This window comes from Triturus cristatus, chromosome 2_2 (genome assembly GCF_964204655.1).
Source record: "Triturus cristatus chromosome 2_2, aTriCri1.1, whole genome shotgun sequence".
In the NCBI taxonomy this organism is placed as follows: domain Eukaryota; kingdom Metazoa; phylum Chordata; class Amphibia; order Caudata; family Salamandridae; genus Triturus; species Triturus cristatus.
Window position 1 is genome coordinate 977,901,024 of NC_140582.1, and position 25,298 is coordinate 977,926,321.

At 46.1% G+C, this 25,298-nt stretch overlaps 1 protein-coding gene across 1 annotated transcript in view; it reads left to right on the plus strand.

Annotated features, from left to right (window-relative positions):
- The window catches only part of RAB28 (RAB28, member RAS oncogene family), a 712,831-nt gene that overhangs the window by 60,362 nt on the left and 627,171 nt on the right, over nucleotides 1-25,298 (plus strand). Inside the window, exon 2 of the mRNA XM_085642409.1 lies at nucleotides 23,412-23,508. Within this exon, the coding sequence (XP_085498535.1) occupies nucleotides 23,412-23,508 (97 nt within the window). The remainder of the gene's footprint in view (nucleotides 1-23,411; nucleotides 23,509-25,298) is intronic.

The following is a 25,298-nucleotide window of genomic DNA, read 5'->3' on the forward strand; positions in this document are numbered from 1 at the left end:
CCCTCCCTTCTGCTGTAGTCCTAGTGCCAAGAAACTCTTGTAGTAGCCTAATATTCATTGATCTCTGTTGCCACAATAATTGTGATATTTGCCGCTGCTATTTTGCTGTACTTGTTTGACCTCTAATAATACTAATTCAGATGTCTTATGCGCGTACAGCCTTTAGGGAAAGCATACAGGCAACCCAGAAAGTTTAACCGTTGTTTCGGGCAAGTTTGTCTATTCTAATACGGATCCTGTCCAGGTAAGTTTAGGAGAGGGTCACAGAACATTTTTCTGTTTTTTTCAACTGCAAATGGTATACTAGCTTTGTCTGGGGGCCAAAGAAAATCTATCGGTTTTGAAGAACGTTGAAAAGCTGAGTCCTCATAATCCCTAGATTTTGTAGTCAATTTGAACCAGTTCTGTAGTGTCCTTGTTAGCTACTCTTGTGACGTCAAGGCGAGGAATATTGTGAACCAATGCTAGGAATGTTAATTGTGCCAATATAGACCCAATAGACCTGATGCCCAGTGATTAATTCTGTCAAATATCACTTCATAATAAATCAAGATGTGGAAGCTTGTGATAAGGAGGTGTGTTGAAAGTTTGAAACTATAAACAACTGTGTCTTTGATTCCTTGAGCTTTTGGGTTCCAAAGCACTTAGTTTCCAGGCAGCCAGGATGGGTTAATAAAGAATGTAGCAAAGGCAAAGTGACCCTTGTGCTTTGAAAAGTTTTTTCCACTGAACCAGCCTTTGGTCTCAGAAGGGAGACCACTATGAAGCTGTTATGAGAAAGGTAAATCATTGTCTTAATGTATGCCAACTAAAATATGTTTCCTTGAAGAAGGTGTCCCTCCATCTACCCTTCAAGGCCCAGTCCTGATTTGATATGTGGACAAGTCCAATTTGTGAGTCATCCGTCCCCACCTGTAGGTGGACAGGAATTTCTTCAGCTGTTCGCTTCTCTGCATAATGATCTTAGTGACTTTGTTTTATTTGGCTACAGGGGATAGGGACCTCGGGCAGCATTTAGTTGAGAGAGGGACATGAGGCAAAAGTTTTCCCTCAAATTCTTACTCTTTACCCTTTTAAAAATGTGTTGAGCCATGAATTGTGGAATAAGTGTACTGCCCCCCTTAGATAGGGGACTGGCAGAGGCCCCTGCTTCTACAGTGATGTTGAAGATCTTATATCTCAGAGCCCAAATTAACTACACCCCCTGATTTCCATAAATTTGAGCTTTATGGAGTCTTTAGGTCTTGTTTCTAAGCTGAACAAGTCAAATGTGATGTTGATTTGGCATACTGTTGACAAAGATAAGCCAATTTGTATTATTAATAATCGCTGTCTAGAGAGAGTGGGTCTAAAAGGTCTGACTAGTTTATCAAAAGTTATGGCAAAGGCAGTAGAACTGTTTTTTGTTACAAAAGCACATTATAGCCAAAATGCATTTAAGGCTGTATTTGTATTAAAATGTGTATACACTATGCACAGTATCATTCCAAGATGGCTGCACACTAATGTTTTTATTTCTTATTTTGTATTTCAAGCATATGCCCGCCACGTGTAGACAGCAGACATTTTGTTTGATCTACTTTTATTATTAATATTTTCCCTTCAAATGGTTGAGTTTGTGTGCATGTTTTGTTATGAATGGGTGATTGGATGAATGCAATAACGAGTAACTATGGTGATTATTGGATGCAAAATATTAACCAGACCTATTGGAATTTCCAATCCTTGTTTATAAAACATATAAAAATAATTCACTTTGCAAGACTCTCCAGGAGACTGGTAAACTTATAGTCCACAACAGGCAACAGAAAATAGTCCGATAATTTATATTTTGAGTACTTTTTGCATTTTCATTTATAGTTAATAAAACAAGCCAGCGTGCGTGATAAAAAACGTGTAAATAATTATAGATTTTTGATCTTGAATTCTTTTGTTTCCAATGTTTAGATTTCTAGCACAGAATATCTTTTATGCCCTACAGTCATATACAGCTCCAGTGTCTTAAACTATGCTTTGTTTATGTATCATCTCTCGCACCAGCATGCAACTCTGAACAGAGCTTCAAATAATCTTATCCAAGAAACAAATTAGCTTAATCCGCTTTAACAGTGGATCATTTATGTCCCTCTGAGCCTTTGTCAAACGATCATCTTGTTCTGATATAGTGATGCAGACTGCTCACAAAAGAATTCTAATGCTTACTGTTGTTGCGTGTAATTAATTCGAAGCTAACCTAAATTATTTTAATTCTGGGCTATACTGCTACTTAAAATAATTAACAGATATTTTTTTACTTGGAATTACAAAATAGAAAAATAAAATATGGGATACATTGCAGCAATTTTTAGTTCATATCGAACAACCAAAATGATTGTCTGTCTGTCTGTCTGTCTGTCTATCTATCTGTCTATCTATCTATCTATCTATCTATCTATCTATCTATCTATCTATCTATCTATCTATCTATCTATCTATCTATCTATCTATCTATCTATCTATCTATCTATCTATCTATCTATCTATCTATCTATCTATCTATCTATCTATCTATCTATCTATCTATCTATCTCCTAGTGCCGGTCGCCACTAGGTAGCTAAACTTATGCCTTCTTTTAAATAGAAAGTGCATTTTTTGATTTGCTAATAACTTTAGCCCCGTTTGAGGGAGGGAGGGTGGGGGTAAGTAACGGGCTGGTTTAGTTACGGTGCCGACCTAGATACTGCCCTTTCCAAGTATGTTCTAATATCTGGGCCTCATGCTGGACATTTCCCCTTTTTCGCATGGACAGTTGTAGCCAACTCTGGTTATGTACGCTTGGGATAAGTCGCCTACATCCAGTTATGGGGCCTGTTGGGCTACGAATGGGCAATGAAGGGCTTGTTCGACTGTCACTTTGCCTGCTTTAAAACACGAAATAAAGTTATTAAAAAAAAAAAAGTTGATCCACCTCAGCTACCTCCTGGAAAGTTCTGGGGTGCTCTGTTAAGCCGGGGTTGAGAAAAAGCAGGGTACCAAAGCACAAAATCTTCATGCATTTTCAATAAACTTCTCTAAGATGGCTACAGCAAAAACTGATGAACGGAATTGCACCAATTTGGAAGGAAGCTAGATCTTGGTCTGCAGATTGTGCTTTTTGTGATTTGGTGTAAATCTGTTCTGTAGTTTTTGAGACCTTAAGGGTCATAAATCATTGTATATCTGGACTGTCTGCCCCAAAAGAGGTTGAAAGACTCTTCGCGGGAGCATCAGGGAGGCTTATTTCCTTTGGGGCCTCTCGCTCCTGTGGGAGTCAGACTCCCGGGGGAGCGAGCGCTCTGATTGGGTGCCAGCAACATGAGACAAAACTCTGAAGTGACTGGAGCATCTGCACCGTTTTTTCAGTGACACACCTCTCGTTTTTCTTACTTAGCCCTTACTGGTGTTGGGGAGGTGGGACAGTTCTCTCTAAGGGTGCTGATTTGATATGGCACCCACACTTTATCAGAGTTTGAATGTAACAAACAGTAGCCATTTGGAGCACCCATTTTGAAGGCAGCAAGCACTCTAGTTGTTGGCAGGGGATGTCTCTAGTCTACTTAAGACAAGCCGTTGAGTGGATGCGCTGCTGGCGTGCCAAAGGCAAGCTCGTCTGCACCTGTCTGCACCCGTCTCGGCACCAACTGCGCTCAGCACCAGCCACGCTGACCGTTTTCAGTTACATCTGGGCAGCCTTTGTTCTATTCTTCAATGGAGCTTCATTTTCTACCCATTGTAAAGGTATGGGCTTTAGTCCTGAGGTCAGCCCATCTCCTATGTGTGCTAGTTGCACTAGTTCCTTGGCAGTATGTAACAGGACTCAGAATTCTATTCACTGGCCTAACACCTACAACAAAATGTCTAGGACGGAATTAGAGATATGGGCTGCCCTAATTAATGTGCGGTCCCTACACAAAATTGCACTTCACATCCCAGAGCTACTCCGTGATGAACAATCAGATTTATTGTTCCTTACTGGAACCTGGCTATCAGAGAGCTTGGCTTGGTCAGGAGAGGTAGAGTTGTAGCAAGTGTTTTTAAACAGTCCCTCCGATGCTTCTCATTTGATATTATAGTGCTTCAGGGAGTGGAAGCGCTCAGATTTTGTCTCGCACTGTCTGCAAAAACACCTTAGCCATGATTTTAATTTATCAACCACTCGGATATGCTGGAGAATTCTTGGCATCTGTGGATGAGTGCTTATCGAAGTACCTTTTGAAATTCTCCAACTTTACCCGGTTGGGAGATTTGAACCTTCATCTGGATAATATCTCAGATACGCACAGTTGAATACTCCTTGGGAATATGTCCTCCTGAAGTATGAAACAGTTAGTAAATCAACCGACCCATTCTGCAGGTCATATTCTTGACCCTAGTTTTACTAACTGCCAGACAAATGTCTGAGACGTTTTAATGAATGACTGGTCAGACAATGCCACAATTTATTTTGCATGGAAGGTGGAATAGGGATCAATAGACACAAGAATTATTCCTTCTCTTCCCCATAGAAATTGGTCTAAAACACAGGCTGAAACGATAACAGCCCCTCTTGGCACCAGTATTCCCAAGGGTGTATGGGGATATTAAGGTGGATTCTCGGTCAGTAAATGATTGGCTTTTACAGATGGCAAATTCTGTGGCGCGGATTAAGTAGAGTTCTTGTACAGCTAAGAAAAGACGTGGTTTAATGATGAACTCCGGAATCCGCGTAAGCTGTGTATATGGAAAGAAGCTGGAGGAAGGACTACCTGTTGGCAGATAAGGAGTGCTATAAAAGTGCACTGAAAGATTGTCACCAAGCAATTAAGAGGGCTCAAGTTGATCTCTTTACCGGGAACTTGTCAGGCCCTTGTTGAAGATCCAGCGACATTTTTTTAAATTGTGAAAAAATTCAATCATACAGATGCACTTCAACCACCATTAAAAACTTCTCCAAAGTTGTGTTCACAGTTCTCAGACTTCTTTGATAACAAAATCAGGTGTATTGTGGAGGCACTTATAGGAACTGATGGCCCCCTGGAGATGGGTTGGCCAAAAGAGCAGCTTTCGACCTCCATGCAGTCTTCAGCATGCTCCCTCTATGAGTTTAGGCCCATTTAGCTGCAAGAATTGTAAGAAGCATTAAGAGCCTGTAAATCCGGATTGCCTGATGATCCATGCCCACCACGTATTCTTGCGGATAACTGTATAGCCATTAATCCTATCCTCAATCAATAGCTCCTTAAGCATGGTCACTCTAGCTAGTGGAAACAGGCTAAACTAATCCCCTTGTTATAGAAACCATCAGCAGACCAGCCGGTGATGGCTAATTTCCAACCAATTTTGTTGTTGCCAGCTTTCTCTAAGATTGTGGGGAAGTGGATTATTCGACAATTATCTGAATACCTTGACAACACCATTTATTACACCCTTCCCAATCTGGTTTTAGACCAGGTTTCAGTACGGAATCCACAAGCTGGCTGTTATTGAGGGGAGTTTTTAATAAATTGGGGAGAGGTAGAGGTAAAAGCTAGGTCCACCCTCCAAATGTACGTAGACCTAAAAAACCCAAAATCTCGGGTAAAGAACCTAGCCAAAAAAGGGTGTAGGAACTCAGTCTGGGTTCGAAAAACACCAAGAAAGAAAAGCTTTTCTTTCTTGAGTCCCCTCACTCACCAGGGTTTCCCCACGGTGACATGCTTCATCATTGGGGCCATCTCAGTCCTCTACGGGCTGAGGCGTGCTACGACTTGCGGATTACGTAGGAACACTGTTATGATAACTATGTGTGGTGCAGAAAGTGGAGTGGAGTGGGCTACAGTGAATATTAAAAAGTAACTAACTGGCATCCAAGATGGTCGCGTGAGCACAGGGCTCCCCGGACCCTTGCTGCTCCTCGGAATTTATCCTGAGAATATCCTGATGTGGTTTATGGAATCTGGCAGATGAAGACCGGCTGAGCACGTATCTCTTTTCAGAACTCGAATCGGACCTGGGAATCCTGAGTTGTCGTTGTTCGAACTTTTGGGACCCACCCGACGGAGGTGCCCGGGGCGAAGGTGATCCGTGGAGCCGTGTCGTAATTGAACAACAGCGGCTGCAGTGCGGTGCCAGTGGCCGCTCTACCACTTTCGGTTTCACTTTCGGACTTCAGGGGGCTGGCCGGCGAACGCACTTGATGTGGCGGGGTGTTTCCTTGGCCTCTGCGCGAGGCTTTGTCTCCACCTGCCACTAGTGTGCCCATCGCCTTGGGTCCCCCCGCACCGCTATATTGTGGTCTCTGGTGAGGCGCTGGTCTGCGGTGCCGTTGCCCCTACGACTCTTGATCGGCGGTCCCCTTCGGTGTCCGTGACCACATGGGGGGCAAGGGGGGCCCCGAGGGGCGTAAGACTAAGGCCTCCCTCCGCGGGGGACCGGTCCAGGCCAACAACATGGACCGCTACACTCAGGGCAGAGGGTCCCCTGGAGCGACCGGCTCCCCCCCGGACGCCGCCGGTGGTGGCACGACCGTCTCTCCGGAGCTTTCCCTGCAGGACATCATGGGCGCCATTGATGGCATCAGGGAAACCATCGCCACGCAATACGAGGCCCTGGCCAGTAAAATCGACACGGTGGCAATCGATGTCACCTTAATTCGGGCAGATCTCTCCAAAACTAACGAGAGGGTTCAGGCTCTTGATGCGCGGACCTCCACCCTTGGTGCGGATGTGTCGGACCTGCAGGCCGCGCTGGGTGACATCAAGGCGGTCAACGATCAGATGGCCCGGCGGCTGGAGGACTTCGAGGGACGGGCCCGACGCAACAACATCCGTGTCATAGGCGTACCGGAGTCCTCCGACAGCCGCCCGGTTGACCTCCTGGTCGAGGAACTCATCCTCCAACAGTTGACCCCTGCAGGCCTAAGTAAGTTCTTTGCCGTGGAGCGGGCCCATCGAGTTCCGGGCGGTCGGCCACGGCCGGGGGCCCCCCCGAGGCCTATCGTGGCCAAACTGTTCCACTATAGAGACCGAGATGCGATTCTGCAGGCCTCACGGGTCCACGGCCCGGTTCGTCATGAGAACTCATCCATTAACTTTTATCCGGACTTTACCCAACTTGTCCAGAAACAGCGGATGTGATTCCAGGGGGTGAAGCGTCGTCTCCGTGAACTGGGCCTAAAGTACTCTATGCTCTACCCTGCAAAACTCCGAGTGGAACATGAGGATCGGACTGCCTTTTTTGACTCTCCTGTGGCCGTGAGTGACTGGCTGGACTCGCTGCCGGACAGAGGTGGCCGTCCCGGGCCCTCTGCAGGCGCCGAAGGTGACGGGTCCCCTTTGGAGTGACTTTTGGTCCTTGATTTTGCCATTTTGCACTGTTCAGCTGGGTTTTACTTCTTTTGTTCATTTTGTCTCACTAGGACCTGTGTGGGGGGCGGGCGGGGACGGGTCCCTTTCCTCCTCCGGGGTCTTTTCGTAGAATGGGGTTAGTAGGGCGACAGGCACACTGCAAGTTGGGGGGGTTTTTTGGCCCGCAGGGGTGCAGGGTGGGGGGAGTTGGATTTGGGGGGGGGTTGGGGGGAAGGAGGGGTTGTTTTGTTGTGCGTTTTCTGTTTGCAGGGCGAGGTATTGATTTTTGTCCAGATTCGGGAACTGTGCTACTGACTGGGGGGCCTTTGATCTATTGGAGGGGATGGGGGGGGACGGGTTGAGACTGATGTCATGGAACGTCAATGGGTTGGGGGACCGTATCAAACGGGGTGTAGTACTGCAGTATTTGCGTCGTCTGACTCCTGATGTGGTGTTTATCCAGGAGACGCATCTGGTTGGTAATGTTTGTCATGCAATGAACAGGGGGGGATACCGCCTCGTGGCCCATTCCGGTTTCACAACTGGTTCCAGGGGGGTGGGCATTCTCCTGCGATCCTCACTTCCGTTGGATATCACTAGGGTAGTCTCGGATGACAGAGGGCGCTATGTGTGTCTGACTGGGAGGTGGGAGGGGCAGCCCCTTTCCCTGGTCTCAGTTTACGTCCCCCCGGGCCTCCAGAACTCCACCTTCGCGGACCTGGGTCGAATGCTGCTTGAACTTCCGGATAGTCTTTTGCTTATGGGCGGGGACTTTAATTCGGTGGTTTCGGGTGACCTGGATCGTCACCCACCCAGGGCCCTCCCCGCTGCCCAGGCATGGCTTGGTGGACTGTTGGAGACCTTCGGCCTGGTAGATAGTTGGAGATTAATGCATCCGACCCAATGTCAATACACCTTCCACTCTGGGGCGCATGGGAGTCTTTCTAGGTTAGACTATTTCCTTATGCCCGCTGCGCAGACTGGTCGGATTCGAGAGGTTAGGCACCTGGCGCGGGGTATCTCCGACCATTCCCCGCTGTGGCTGCTCTTTGACACCGAGTCGCGGTCTGCAGGGCGGATCGCTCCCATTAACCCGTGGTACCTGCGAGACCCTACGACTCGCGACAGCCTGGTTAAGGCTATGGACCAATACTTCCTTGAAAACGAGGGGTCGGTGTCGTCCGCAATGTCCCTGTGGGAAGCCTTTAAAACCGTAATCCGCGGACACGCCCTCTCCCAGATAGTGGTGGCTAAGAAGCTCAAGAGTGAGGCAGTGGTGAAGCTGGAGACTGACATCTCGGGGCTGGAGTCGGCCTTGGAGACGGGGCTCACTCCGGACGGGCTACATGCCCTCAGCCTGAAACAGTTTGAATACAGGTCTCTTGTCACTGACGCTGCCAAAACGATGTATAGGGAGCAGCAGGGTCGATTGTATGATGCCGGGGACAAGGCGGGAAAGTTGATTGCGTGGCTGGATAAGAAGGAGAGAGTTAATCGTGTGGTCCCGGAGCTGCGTGTCTCGGATGGAGTGTGTGTGACTGAGCCTGGTGAGATTGTGGAATGTTTCGCTGACCACCTCCGGGCCGTGTACTCCCCGGTGACTGATAGGGACGAAGAAGACTCTCGCCTTCTGCTGAGGGATATTGCTTTGCCTTGCCTGTCCGTCGACGACCGTGAACAGCTGGACGCCCCCTTGTCTGTGGATGAAATAGCAACTGCGATTCGGTCCCTTCGTTCGGGCAAGGCGATGGGTCCCAACGGTCTGCCTATTGAATTATATAAGTTGCGCCCGGATAAACTCGCGCCCTTCCTCCGTCGTATGTTTCAAGAGTCCCTTGAGGCAGGTTCCCTTCCTGACGACCAGCGTCTGGCTACGATAGTCGTGATCCCCAAGGACGGTAAGCCACGAGACCGCTGTGCCTCCTACAGGCCTATTTCACTGCTAAACGCAGAGCCTAAAATCCTGGCTAAAGTCCTTGCCAATCGTTTGTTGAGCGTCATCTGCGAGCTGATTCATCCTGATCAATGCGGCTTCATCCCTCATCGTAACACCGCTCTTAACTTGCGGCGTCTTCACGGCGCCCTCGCCAGGGCGGAGTACCTCTCCGAACCAGCCGTGCTGGTTTCTTTAGACGCCACGATGGCCTTTGACACCATCGAGTGGCCATTCCTCTGGGCTGTCTTGACCAAATTCGGCTTTGGGGAAGGATTTCTTGGCTGGGTGAAGCTTCTTTACACGGGACCCATGGCTCAGGTGGTGGTTAATGGGCGGGTCTCTCGGCCCTTCGCTCTCGGTAGGGGTACGAGGCAGGGGTGCCCATTGTCCCCTCTGCTCTTTGCTCTTGCCCTGGAGCCGCTCGCTGCTTGGCTCCGCTGGGAGCCCTCGATCAGAGGGATCCGGTGGGCCCCGGGCTTCGAGGATCGGGTCTCGTTGTATGCGGACGATATTCTCCTGTATCTCACCTCGCCGCGGCGGTCGCTTAATGTTCTCTTTGATGTTCTGACTTCCTTTGGGAGAAATTCGGGTCTAACGATCAACTGGTCTAAATCCTGTGTCTATCCTATCTCCGGTGACCCTCCTCTCTTGCCGCCTCGGCTTCCGATCCAATTATCTCTGTCCGGCTTCAAATACCTGGGGATATACGTCTCGTTGGACCCGGTGGCTCGCTATGAGCAGAATCTCCTGCTTCCACTTCGGCGTTTGAGGGAGGACACGGCTCGGTGGTGTAAGCTGCCCTTGTCCCCGCTGGGTCGGGCAGCACTGTTTAAAATGCTGTCCCTTCCCAGATTCCTCTATGCACTTCAGAACTCCTTCGATGTCATTCCTGTGTCCTACTTTCGGGAGGTGGAGAGCCTGCAGAGGAGACTGGTGTGGGACGGACGGGCGCGTATCGCTCTGGCAAAGCTTACTCTCCCCTGGTACGACGGGGGCATCGCGCTTCCCGACATTCGCAGGTATTATTGGGCCTCACAGCTATCGGCCATTAACCATGCCACGTATGCGCCTGGCTTGAATCCGGCGTATGAGATGGATAAATTCCTGCTTCCCGGCGGAAACTATAACAGGGCACTTTACTCCAGATCGGCTGGACGGACCCTTACGGGCCCTACTAAGATTGCGGTACGGATCTGGAAGGCGGCCAATGTAGCCATGGGCTGGAGTGAGCGATTAACATGTGCTACTCCTCTGTTTGCCTCCGACCGACTGGGAAGCCTCTGGACAACGAAGGGGTTTGACCGTTGGGACACGATTGGTATTAGTAGAGTGGGAGACTTATGGATTAAGGGTGCGGTTAAAACATTCGCGGCGCTCCAGAGCGAATACGAACTTACGGAAAGGGAGTTCTTTCGCTACGCCCAGGTTCGGCATGCCCTGCTCTCGGTTTTTGGGGAGGGGACCAAGATCCCGGCTTCTTCGCCTCTCGAGGACCGCATACTCGATGGTCATGTCCCCGACAGTACTATCTCTTTAATTTATAAAAAACTTATCAATAATCGGGCTGACCTCTTGGTGCGCCTTCGGGAGGCGTGGACAGGGGATGGGGTGGAACTGGACGACGAGGACTGGCAGTCCGCACTGTCGTCCCCCAAGGAAGTGGCCATTCCGGCCCGTCTCCGCCTGGTCCAGCTAAAGATTCTCCACCGGGTGTATGTGACGGGTCCCCGTTTGGTCTCGATGGGATTCTCTGAAGACGGGCTCTGTAAGCGGGGATGTGGGCTCAGTGCCACCTTTCTCCATATCCTTTGGGAGTGCCGCGAGGTGGCGGAATACTGGCGCCGGGTTCATGTGGTCATGGGCCGGGTCACCGGGGTGGCGCTTCTGCCGGAGGTGCGTCGCTGTGTCCTGAATGTGTGGGAGCCCAATGATTATAACGCGGCTCAGACTCGGTGGGCGGCCCTGGGGAACATGATTGCCAAGAGAGATATAGCGCAGCTTTGGGGTTCCCAGCGGCCTCCCACCGTGTCCGTATGGAAGGAGAACATGGACTGGTGCATGTTCAGGGAGAAGACTGTGTATGTGGCCCGTGGTAAACCGGGGGCATGGGGTAGAATCTGGGGGCAATGGAACGCGTATCGTGGGGGTATCTGTACTCCCCCCCCCTAGTGGACACCGATATTGCTTTGTCCCCCTGACCCTTGATGGTTCCTTGCGACTTTTGGAACAACCGAATATAGACGTTCCTCTCCCGTGACCCCCCCCGACCTATCAGTACTCCTTCCTCTTGATAGCTATTTGAAGGTCTGAAGTAGAGTCCCCCGGATGTAGCCTGACCCACACTTTTTGCCCTTATGCCTCGCCTTTTGTTTTTATTTGTTATTTATGTTAATCCTATGTATCCTGCTTCCCTAGGACTATCCGGAGCCATGTACGGGGCTGGGCCCTGGGAGCCGACTACTGCCTTAACAACTGTATGATCCTTTCTGAATCTAGCGGCCGGCCCTGGTGGTTGTAGGCCCATGCTTGTAATTGATTTATTGTTCAATAAAATTTTCTAATGAAAAAAAAAAAAAAAAAAAAGTAACTAACTAGTGGGCCAAATAATTTTATTCTTGCTCCTAGTTAGTATAATATAAAACCCGGGTAGGATGCTGGAGGACCTAGCTATAATGGGATAGGTGTACCTAACATCTTGTCAACATGTTTCGAGCTTCCCCAAGCTCTTCGTCAGGACCACACAGGGACCAGCCCTGTGTAAACCACTCCTAATAAACCTAATTAAGGTGAAAAAACAATAAGTGACGCTGCAACTAATAAGCATGCGTTAGTATATACATACGTTTGAGCATTGTCAAGTAGTATCTGTAGGGTAAAAACAAACATTTGTTAAGGGAACAAAATACTTATTACGTCCCTTTTGGGTTCATCTATGCTAATTACTGCACACACATTCAACCTAAATGTTGGTAGAATCCTCTGTTTCTGTGCCACTGCGTGGGTCAGAAAAAAGCGTTATTTATCACTCTACATGCAATTCCTGTGTTTTAAAAGTTGCTCTGGAGTGATTAAAGTGAACCATGCGATGCCGACACACAATACGTAAAACACACACACACACACATAAAGTATTGCAAGCATTACATACATTTTAGGAAGCAAAAATGTGCCCCATGGTCTCAGAGGGGTTGTGGGTATCTCGTACACCTGTAATGAGCAAAAATTGAGAGGGAAAAAGAACCGGAGAAAATAGGTAAATACATGGAGGAGCACGCCATGTCTGCGGCTTATCTGTGTGGAAATAAGGGAGATGCTAGTAATGACGCATCGGGTCTGTTGAATCTGGTGCCGGGACCTCAACTCTGCCTGGAGAATTCACTTACTTGTTTGGAGACGCTCACACTCGGAACCACCTATTTGGAACCCTCACGGACCACATATTAGCATGTCCTCCCACCGTGCCAGTATTTATGTGTGTCATACTTGAACATATAAAAAACCGCACGAATATTGAGAAAAAACTTTATGAAAAAGAACAACGCTGGGTGTTCAAATTACGGTCTGATACCCAGGGCCTCAATGATGACATCCCTTGGGGACATTTTTCATAATATCTTATGTGCACCTACTGTAATTCTAAGATAAATATAACTAGCCAGAGGAGTGTCTAACCTTTTAATTCCTTTGATATACCCATGCACCGTAAATACCATCTCAGAGTGCAATCAGCAATAGCCATTCACATGGCGGCTATTTTAAAATCAGAGATTGAATCAAGTTCACCTACAATAATGCGGTATACCAATTGTGTAGTCACAATTTGCTTTCCACTTCAATGCGGAAACGACAATTTTTTTGTTGAAAACAATTTCTTGCTTAAAACATATTTTTTTTACTTATATATATTCCAAAACGTTTTATTTACAATAGTTTTATTTGTCACACTAAATTTAATTTATTTTAGATACTATTAGTATCAACACAGAGTGGTAAACTACTCTTCCAAAACCCACCCAACCCATCATGGCCGATCCTCAGCCCCGTAAGCCCGTCTCACGAAGTCCGTTTTTTGTGTCATCTTCCGCCATGACAACGCTGAGATACACACATAAATACCGGCACGGTGGGAGGACACGCTAATATGCGGTCCGTGATGGTTCCAAATAGGTGATTCCGAGTGTGAGCGTCTCCAAACAAGTTAGTGAATTCTCCAGGCAGAGTTGAGGTCCCGGCACCAGATTCAACAGACCAGATGCGTCATTACTAGCATCTCCCTTATTTCCACACAGATAAGCCGCAGACATTGCGTGCTCCTCCAAGTATTTACCTATTTTCTCCGGTTCTTTTCCCCTCTCAATTTTTGCTCATTACATGTGTACGAGATACCCACATCCCCTCCGAGACCATGGGGCACATTTTTGCTTCCTAAACTGTATGTAATGCTTGCAATACTTTATGTGTGTGTGTGTTTTACGTATTGTGTGTCGGCATCGCATGGTTCACTTTAATCACTCCAGAGCAACTTTTAAAACACAGGAATTGCATGTAGAGTGATAAATAACGCTTTTTTCTGACCCACGCAGTGGCACAGAAACAGAGGATTCTACCAACATTTAGGTTGAATGTGTGTGCAGTAATTAGCATAGATGAACCCAAAAGGCACGTAATAAGTATTTTGTTCCCTTAACAAATGTTTGTTTTTACCCTACAGATACTACTTGACAATGCTCAAACGTATGTATATACTAACGCATGCTTATTAGGTGCAGCGTCACTTATTGTTTTTTCACCTTAATTAGGTTTATTATGAGTGGTTTACATAGGGCTGGTCCCTGTGTGGTCCTGACAAAGAGCTTGGGGAAGCTCGAAACATGTTGACAAGATGTTAGGTACACCTATCCCATCATAGCTAGGTCCGCCAGCATCCTACCCCGGTTTTAGATTATACTAACTAGGAGCAAGAATAAAATTATTTGGCCCACTAGTTAGTTACTTTTTAATATTCACTGTAGCCCACTCTACTACACTTTCTGCACCACACATAGTTATCACAACAGTGCTCCTACGTAATCCGCAAGTCGTAGCACGCCTCAGTCCGTAGCAGACTGAGATGGCCCCAATGATGAAGCATGTCACCGTGGGGAAACCCTGGTGAGTGAGGGGACTCAAGAAAGAAAAGCTTTTCTTTCTTGGTGTTTTTCGAACCCAGACTGAGTTCCTCCACCCTTTTTTGGCTAGGTTCTTTACCCGAGATTTCGGGGTTTTTAGGTCTTGTTATCCAGGGGAAGCAGGTGGCATTGCTGCTCCCTAATTGGCGGCTTTCAATGCCATGTCCCATTCTACTTTACTGCAACATTAGGGAAATAATGGTATTAGGAGGCCCACATTAGCCTGGCTTCATTCATTTATTTTGGACCGCCTTCAAGCGGTCTGGATGGTGCCCTACTCCTCTGAGCCCAAGTTTATAGAGGTTTGCGTTCCCCAAGGCTCTGCTTTGACCCCCAACACTGTTTAATGTGTATATGACACCACTTGCTGCACTGATCGAAGCCTTTGGCGTGCTGGTAGTGTCTCATGCTGACGGCACACAGATTGTCCTCATGTTACTCAGAAATGTTCCCAATCCCTTATACAACTTCAAAGCATGTCTCTCAGCTATGTTCCAGTGGATGCATCTGAGCAATCTGCAGTGCAACAATAGTAAAATGAAGATTCTGCTCTTTGGTACACCTCTCTCTTCATGGGATGGCCACTGTTGGCCCAGTTATGTCCTGGCTCCGCCAGTCCCTAGTCTGTAATGCGCAACCTTTGGGGACAATTTGATAACAGAACTTCTTTTGATGCACAAGTCTGTGCTGTTGTGGGCATGTGTTACGGCCTCTTAAAATCTCTGAATACATTTCTGTATCTGCTACCAGGGCAGTACCAGAAAATGATTTTGCACTCCCTTGTCACTTCTTGACTGGACATCATCTTAAAGAGCTGCATCGGCTTCCTGTCAAAGAGCTGCATCGGCTTCCTGTCAAGGAGAGAGTTCGGTTCAAAGGGCTCATGCAGACTCACAGAGCCTTTCACCAATCACGGCCACGGTACCTGGCGAAAAGGATTATGCCATATCATCCGGCCTGACCTTAGCTCTCCTCTGATGCTTTGCTGGTGGTGGTTCGAGAACGAAGAGAAAAAGATGGGGTGGTTCATCCTTTTCTTTCCTTACTGCCACTGGTTGAAACTTGATCCCTTTTCAGCTTCGGATGATATTGGATGAATGCATCTTCAAACGCCGTCTTAAGACCTTGCTATTTGAAAGCGCATTTTAGTATCTCGTTTCAGCACTGATAGTCTGCGAGCCTAGTAGCACCGGGACACTCTTTGAGTAGCTATGCGCTCTATAAGACCGCTGATTGATTGATAGTCAAGTGATTATCATTATTAAAGGACTCCAGTCTATCAGTGAGGCACTACAGCTCAATAGGTGCCTGATCAATAAAGAATAAATAATTCAGGTACATTATTATGGCAAGGTTCTGACCACCTAGCTTGAAATGACTGTAAATTTTAAAGTGAGTTGGACAATTATGAATTGAAAATCGTGGGTGCAGTAATTGCAGCTTTGGTTTAGACCACTGTGTTTCCTAATCTAATAAAGCCAGCACTGTGTTTTAGACTGAAAATTATGTATTGGTATAAAATGCATGGATTAGGTATAGCATACATGCCTCGATTCCTAGGGTGACCAGTTCACACTACAGGAGCTTCTATTTTAGATTTTAGCTTCCCGATCAAGTTCTTGAGATAGGAGAATTTAACACTGTTTACTTTGGGTCGCATTCTCTTGGCTTTCCAGGAATCGGACTGAATGGTATGCCTTGATCTCCGGGATACCTGTTTCCACATTCTAATAATCGACTGAGACAGTAGAAATATCTGATTTAATGTGACAGATCCCCAATTTAAGATGTTGTCTTTTGCTTTCTTCTCAGCACCAAACAGGATTACACAGGCTAAAGTCATGGCTACCATTTGATGAGGGCATCAGTGGCTGCCAACGTTTTTGCAACAGCTGTATATTGGAAGAAGTCATTCTAGTCTCCAACACAATTGATACACTTTATACGACAATTCTGGACATTCAGATGATGCAGGCATTCTGATTGGAAAGGGTGTCCAGCATTCTGGATATGGATCTTGTTTTTAGTTGAACCAATTCTATAGAGCTTGAAAGACAACCTTTGTTTCAGTCCTCAAGAGACAATGTTCAATGATCTCCCCACTATGGGGAAACTTTTTATCAGCGCTTTGGGACTGAGAGGTATCAGGCTACCTGTTGGGAAACGTTCCCTACATGGTGATGGGCATGCACTCATGCTCTGAGTGCCCCAGCTCCAACAATATCCATATCCTTGGTAACAATTTTTGATCATGGGTGAACACTGATCATGCTTGTGCGCCATGACCTAGGCCTGTCTCACAGATTGGGGACTTCTTAGAGCAAAAAAGGTGCATAAGGCATTACCCTTGTAGGGGTAGAGGGGTACTGTCCTTTTAAAGAGTTAAGTAGCATGAGCACAGTGGTGGCAACATACAGTTTTTGTAATAGTGATCAATAGAGTAAACAGGCCTTTTTACCTTTGTCTCTGGAGTGAGACCTACTGGCCCAATCATGTAATGTTCCTCTGCTGTGAACCTACCTCATTCTTGACCTACATCTTGTTAGTATGTAGCGCTGTGCAAAGCAAGTGTGTTTGCATGTGCGTTCTGTATTTTATGTGTTCCTGAGTAGGTACAGTACAGGGAGACCTGTGTGTTCTAAGTTAGAAATCCAGTGCCTGGGAAGGACATGTGGAGGATCCATCCCAGACACTTTTGTGGATTGCCTGCATCCCTGAGAGTTGGATGGGAAATTGGAAGCGTCAGGTGCTTCAAAAGGGCTCTTTGATTCTGGAAAGGTCACTGGTCATTGGGGCTTGTTCTCATTGTCAAAATATGATGAGTCGGGTAAGGACAGCTATGCAGAAACAGGGAATTATAAACAGCAGGAATGGGAACTTTGTAACCTTTCGGCAGGCATATATCGGTGAGATTGACATCCGGATGTGATCCTCTAGTCACTCCCATGGCCTAGTTTGCGAGGCTGTCAAGCTTGGAGCTACTCCTGCTGTGAAATACTGTTTTGTGGACAAAGGACAGGTAGAGGCATGGATACTTCAAAGCGGACAACACCCACAGCACGAACTTCAAAGACTGACACACTAAATCACATCTGTGTCTGTAAACGGATTATAAAAAGGTGAGCTTGAGCCTCCCAAAACTGGCAAACATTGAGCAGTCAACTGATGCAGTATGTCATTACGGAGAAGCTCAGTATGACTTTTGCCTGTTGTAACCAGGACTGGGGACCAAGTTCTGCCAGTATCCCTGCTGGGTGAGGTGATATCACCCAGGAGAACTAAGACCATTTGTTCTGAAGCCTAGAGCACCAGCTTCTGCCTGCTGCTGAGACCAGAGGATCCTGTGGAGGAGGAGGAGGGTGCCTAGAGGGAGCGAAATCCAGTGAGGATTCTATGTATCTCTGAAGCGCAGCGTAAAATTCCAGTCCAGTTGGGACTCTAGCACTGATTGGGCTGTCTGCTCGTGTGCTGCTGCTTGTGACCCCTGTATGCCAGGCAAGGACCACAGTGAAGATTAAGGGTCCTCGCCCTGGTGCATCGCTGCTTTGAAGACAGTCATTGCCCTGTGCAGAGCTGTGACATGGAGGGACCATCAACATGTGTGCTGCTGTTTCCTTTATGTGAGGTGGGGGCAGCTGTGAAGATTAAGAACTGCCGCCGTGGTGCATCACTGTGACCAAAGAGGGCTGTTGCCCTTTGCTCTGATGTGACCGGGAAGAGCTGTCCCCTGGAGTACGTGTGTTCGTGGTGCCCGTATGCCATGTAGGTATTGCGGTGATGAGCTCTTGAGCTATGTGTGGAAGTGAAGCGTAGCAGGTTGCGATCCATGTAAGCAGAAAATCGACTCAATTTCCAGAACCCAGAGGCCACCTGAGACCTGCCGCTGGAATCCAGGAAACTTACCTCAAGATCGAAGGAGTGCTGTGGATGCCTGCCTCCACACCCTCAGCATCCATACTAATCCTCCTCGCTGGGCCACTGACCTGCGTCCGGGCCTTCCATATTGTAACACCAGCGAGAGCGAATAAGACTGATCACGGGGCTGCAGACCCTTTGGGGATACCTGCTCTGACTGTAGCACCACAGTGCTGAGAAACTTTGACTTTTAAAAAGTCTCTGTGGAACTTCTAAGACTCGTACCCACTAGCGAGCCTAGGCTAAATTTGACCTCACATAAATTGGGAATATTCACAGTCCTTAGACAGGGAAGTGAGTATGAAAGCTGGCCGTGCGATATTATTTGTGGTGCCCCTTATTTCACTTTGTACTTGTTCATAAATGCTACTTTTTTCATAAAAGCAAGTATCTGACTGGACATTAATTTATTGGCGTTGCTGAGTTTGCCGGGCGTATTTTGAGTCTTGTGCCCATGTAAACCTTGCACCTCCCCTCCCCCCCCACAAAAGAAGCCTTGGACTGTTCGACCCGCCCTACCACTGAGAGTCAAGTGTTGAAGGGGTAGTACTTGACCTAGTTACTCATAGCTCATAGTAGGTAGGGCCCCTAGACATGTAGAGTAAAAGACCTTGAGCCCCACGGTTGGGTCCAGTAGTTCTTGCTTGTACGTGGCCCTCAAAAGGGGTTCTGACAATTGACAACAAACAGTGAGAAAACCTAATGGTTAGGTGTCCAGAGTGTAAGTGCTTCATATGTCATTTCCAATCTATGCCAGTAACACAATCAGTCCAGTTTGTATGCACAAACTCTGCACACGTAAATAATGGGGAACACAGGGTTAGGAGTAGACCTTTGGGGTTCACGTGTGCGTGGGCACGTTGAGCTGCGTTGTTGCCAAGTCAATAGTCCCCCTTGCACTGTGCAATCATCGGAGGGGAGACACAGCTAGCCTGTGAGTTGAAACTACAGTGGTGTGTCCTCTGTACACTCCTGCCACGTTGGTGTGAGCTGCCCAGCATTTGATTTACTTTTTAAAGAGCAGGTAGGCGCGGGGTTGAAGCATTAGGGGCCAACTCGCAGTTACATTCAAAATAGACTGTAACTGAAGCTGAGTTTATATGTAAAGCAGCATTCATTCTTTCTAGCTACCCTGCCTGAACAAAGAGGTACAAACTGACACAGTTCTATCCATTTTTCATCTTTTTAAAATGTTTACGGAAAGCCTAGCGTCTCTTACTCTGATTCCATCCCTCAACAATCTTACATTTGATATAATCAAAAATGTCATTTTGCTTGAAGTGAATCTCCAGCTTCAAAATATGTAAAGCCTTGAGATGTATATATTTTTCCATTCAAAAGGCTGCTGTCCTTCCTCTTTTTGGTGTCTCTTGGTTATCTTAGTCTGGCCTTTCTATCATATGATGTTAGGCTGACATTACAGGTATTAACAATGGAGAGCTCTTAAAGCAAAACAGTACCATATAACAGTTTTACAGAAAAAACTGCAGCTGATTGCTTGATTCTGAAATACTACTCTATGAATGGCAATGTACTTTTCTTGGAAACGAGTGTCCGGTGCCCAAAGCACACTATTTTAAAACTCAGAAAAGTACTAAAATCACAATTTCCACATTTCAGCATTAGCCTATTCAGTGAAGGAGGCATGTGCAAGTAATGGCGAATGAATTGTGTGCACATATTTGAAGCTGTGCCAATAGGTGGTCTGTAAAAAATGTAAAGAAAGTCTAGTTAGTGGCATTTCAGTTATTGCCACAGGTAAGTTGCTGAAAAGTACTCTACCTAACAGGCAGCATTACCTCCACTCAAACGTACTCTTAATATGGTTGTCAGAGCTGTGATAGACTGCCCCAATTACACTGGAATGTAAGTCATCTATTTGTAAGATGTACAGTAAACTCTGCATCAGGGAAATAACCTGATGAGCAATCCCAAGAACGTACACTCAAAGCACTGTAGGTAGCAGGAGCTCTTATCACAACTCATTGTTGATACTTTCTTAACCCCCTGAAGTTCAAATTTGTAATTTTTATAATGTCAAGTGTACTGAGTGAAATGCGCATTGGAAAGGCCGTGCCCCTGGAAGAGTTAGTTTTCAAGGAGCTGAGCCTCCTGGAAGGGTGCTTGACCCTCCCCTCTAGCACACAACCACCAGTGCATTAATTTTTTGAGAGAGTGTGACAGCCTGCGCACAATAGGCAGGAGAGCACAGATGTGAGACCATGAAAGATGTGCGTCGTCTCTCTGAGAGGAGGAAGCATCTGCATGGCATGGTTTGCACCACGTGCTGCGCCACTTGTAATATCCCCTGCATTTTGAATGTAAGCATTACCATTAATTATTCTTAAGCCTTTTAATGTGGGAAAGAATTAAAGACACACTTTGATGTTAGACTGTATAAAGAAAGAGACACCCATTTAGTGGCTAAATTGCTCAGTGTGAAACTATGAAAACAGGGATCAATGCTAGCTTCTCACCGGATCAAGGTGTGTGATCTTTTCCAATAACCTATTACACTGTGCCTCGTTTTCCCTTATCTCTACGTTGAAAGAACCTTCAAATAGAAGTTTCAGCATGCACTGTACAAAAACCATTCTTGTAGTGGACTTTAAGATTGCTCCATCTATAGCAACAACGTAGACTGCATGTTATGCCACATGTTCAGGCACAAATGACAGAAGGCTCACTACTGGCATCCTCATCATTGCAGTGGGGAAAGGGACGTTAATTCTTTTAAAGTGTGCTTGTGCTGAGTATTCTTTGCCCACTGCCCTTTCCATTGTACAGCACATAATACCTAAGAACATTTGTGGTGAGCATTCTGTGCCAATTGACCTTCCATTATACAATACATGTATTTGATAATGGGTGATTTAGCCTATTTTTCATTGTTGTACACTATTTAAAAGGATCTTACATGATGCTGCATTACATCAGCTTTGTAGCTGACGATATTGTTTGGTACTGAAACTGTATCTGGGAGCATTTCAATAGGATTTGAAAAATGTTTGTTTGTGTACAGTGTATTATTTCATTTGAATCTTCTAGAGATTTTCCAATCAGTTTGTTTGGTGTAACTAGACCAAGTTCAGATACGTCACTTCCAGTATGGCAGCAGGGTAAATGTCATGTGATGTCGCTTCCTGTGATGTAATGAGGTTAAAGGTTTTCTGATGCCACTTCCTGTTACATCACCTGGGGGTCAAAGGGCACGTGAAATTATTTCCTCCACCCCTCAAATTTTAGTGAATTGATGTCCGTGGATTTACTGCCCGTGTCTGAGCAGAATGTCTTTAACCCCTTCAGTGCCCGCCCCTTTCCCCGCCCTGTGCCGGCCGTTTCATTAGCGGGCGGGGTTTATGACGAGCTGGTCTCGTCATGGGCACAGCGCCACCGCGGCCCATGACGAGACCAGCTCGTCATGGGCATTGAAGAGGTTAAATCGTTGTAGAGCAGGTGGTTACCTTCGTGAAATCAAAGATCTGAGACCATTCTTCCAGTCACTTGCCCCATGAATGAATCATTGAAGATTAGTCTGCATGCTATTTGAAATGTCAGACTGACATGGAGAAATTGATTGCTCTCCTCCTTCAGATATGAGAATATGAAGCTATTATTTATAGAATAATTCCAACCTTTCTAAGTTTAGTTGTGTAAATTAGGTGTGACAATACATTGGAAATGTTTGTGAATACCTACAAATTTACATTTTTGTCGGTGTGCTCACCTTCCAGCTGACCCTCCCCTATGAGAATACCCATGTTGCCACCCTCTGCCTCTAAATTTACGACTGAAAATTCATCAATAATTGCATATTTTCTCTATTCGTAAGTTCTCTATTTTTGTAATTAGGGCCGCATAATTAGGTATGCATAGGTTACTTTTTGTATCTGCGTGTTGAATCTACATGTGTTAAAAGTGGCAGGCTGCCAAACATCTTTAGCAATACGTAGGACTTCCCAAATTACTCTACAATCACTAGACAGGCTTCATTCAAGCCCAGAGGAAAGAGCCGAACACAAGTTGAGAACATCAGTGAGGATCTCCTCATCATCTTAGATGACGATCGTACACCAGCATTTACACTCCACATATTTACTGTGGCGAAGTACAGAGGAAATGCCAAGATGCTATTAACTTTATGTTAGTGTTGATGGAAATCTCAGGATGGGCCTTGAGCTGATCCATTCCATTCTCCAACACTATAGTCAACAGAACAGAAAGTGCGCATTTTACTAGTCAGCAGAAGGGCCTCCTACACATGGATCATCCTTGCCTCCACTGCTTGTGAATATACATGGCGCCAAGCCCGATTAACTGGAGCTGAAATGTAGCTATTGAAGGTGTAGCAATATCTGGGTGGGTCAGTTCAATTACTTTTCCTAATATTTTTCTTTCTGCTCTTCCACACTTTGTACTCTGAAGAGTCACAGTTGGGAGGAAAGAAGTTGGGCTGGAACGCAACTCAGAGTTGATCTCCAGTGGCTGGATTCCGTTGTTTTGTTGTTTGTTACACATGATTTGTAAGAACTTGCCTAGAAAGAACAAGTGTTCTCAGGTGACACCCACCTTTGACTTAAGAGCCTGGATCTGTTGGAGGAAGTTATGTTGCATCTGTTGCCATGTGGTTAAAATGGGATCTAATGCTGGCAAAGGGAGATAAAATACATTGACTCCACTTCTAGCATAGTTTCTTGGTAAGCCACTGAATCTAGCTTTTAAAAGATTTGTCTGGCTCCTTCTTTAGGATTGGCCAGCCAAGGTTTAAATAGTCCAAACAATTAGGCAGCTCCACAGTGTGCCCACAATGCGCTGTCAGCAGCAGTCGATTTTTAAGCATGTTGATAGCTGTGGTGTGTCATCCCATTCTGCTAATCTTCTGTTTACACAGCCTAGAACATAAGGTAGAGATCTCCATCTGTTCACCACGATTTAGTAACTTAGTAGTAATCTCTGAACAATTTTCCATGCTATCTTTTAGCATGTGAGTGCGAGTCCAAATATTTAAAATCTAATTTTGAATCAAGTTAGTGGATTTTTAATACAATCCTTATTTTATATCATTTCAGACATCTTTGGCAATGCGCTTTGCTCAGGAGGCTTTTGGAAAACAGTACAAGCAAACGGTGGGGCTGGATTTCTTTTTGAAAAGAATCACATTACCAGGTAAGAAATAGCCATTAGAACCTCACATATGTGATGTCAAAATTAATTCTGCGCTGTACAAATGCTTTTGAAATACAGAAGCATATTAAAGCATAGTGTAGGTGGTGAACTTAAATAATATTTCCCAACAACTCATTTTGAGTGAGGTGTTATTCTGTACTCCTTACATTTTTGCAAACATGTTTTGTCTTGTTTCTCTTTTTCATTTAAGCTGTACCCCTCATCATTGGTATGGGTGGCCTAGTAATTGGGCGATACTGGGCCTGTTTCCGTCCAGGTAACACCACGCAGAATGGCTACTAATGTCTTATTATGAAACTCGACATTTCCTGTAGACCCTCCTGCTAGGCAGCAGACTGAATCAAGAAAATGGATTATATAATATCGGTCTGTCTGTCTCTATTCTTGTTTACACAATGGAAGACAGCTAATGGATCCAAAAAGCACTGGACATATTAGTCGTACAACTTAGGATGGTGTGCAAGAATGAGAAAGGCAACGTTTAAGATCACGCACAATATGAAGGGAAGATATAAAGAGAAAAGATTATTTTCATTATGGGGATTGGTGGCTACGTTGTCTAAATGGGTACTACTTATCAATGACTAACTTCTTATAGCCTGGACTCTATGAGCCATGTCGCAATTACTATGAAGTGGAATGTAGTTCCCGATTTTGGATGCATAGATTGTTTCTGTCAGACATTTCATGATTTATGACTGGCTCCCTGTTTGGGGTTGACTGCCTGAGTTGTTTTTAGGTCGAGCCTGCTGCTTGACTCCGGTGTCCTTCTTCTTTGCTGGCTCCTTATTGGTTCATCACTTCCGTTTTTCCCTCAAGAGCACCGGCCAAGTACAGTCTTCTTATGCTGTAGGTCTTATGTTCCTTTGAGGACTACTTCTTTTATTTCCTGCGCGTATTACACTTTGGGTGCTAATTCCTAGTACCGTGCGCCGTTTATTTGATCATCACAGGCCGCCGCGCGCATAACTTTTATCTAAACGGGCGCCGCGCTTCATGTTTCAGCACCGCACCCCTTTTCTTGTTTCTGCCTCCGTGTATAATGGCACTGGTCTTGGAAACCTCTATCTCCCTTACTTGTCCTACCTAAGCCACCCTGTCTGTGTTCATCTCCCCCACCCACCCTAGTTAAATTACTGTTGACTGCTTTGACAGGGAATTTTGTACATTTTTGCCAAATGACCCTTGAAATTAAATCGATTTCACGTTGTTTTTCACCACTTAAAAACTATGTACTGAAAGACACCTACGTGGGTGGCTCAGCAGCAAACCACGCCTTCTGGTGTTTGCACGCAGGGTGTCATCATACCCCCGAGTACATGCACTCCAGTATGTGAGTCATACTGGCAACCATTGCATCGTTCTTGACAGCAGCCAAAAGGGCTTCTCAAACTGGCCCAGCCATGCTAGCATGTTGAGTGAACTGACGCTGCTCTTATCCCACATCACGAAGCGCCAGATGTTTCCAAAGAAAGGATTCCCACTGCTGTGCAGGCACGCGGCCTTCCCAATAGCCATGAGTCAGCTGGAGCCCAGCTGTGACAGCAGTTCCCTTGGGAAGAATCTGCACAGCCAAATACCTTGGGGATCATGGGCTCACTGCACAGAGGCGCTTTAACCTATATATAGTCTTTTAAAGTAATTGTATCCTTAATGCAAAGGTGGGAAGCCCTTGCTGCGCAGGATGGCCCTAACCCTGTCATTGTCATTTGTCATTCACCCTAGGGGCTTTGAATGTTAGTGATATATGGGAATCACAGAAACCCCTG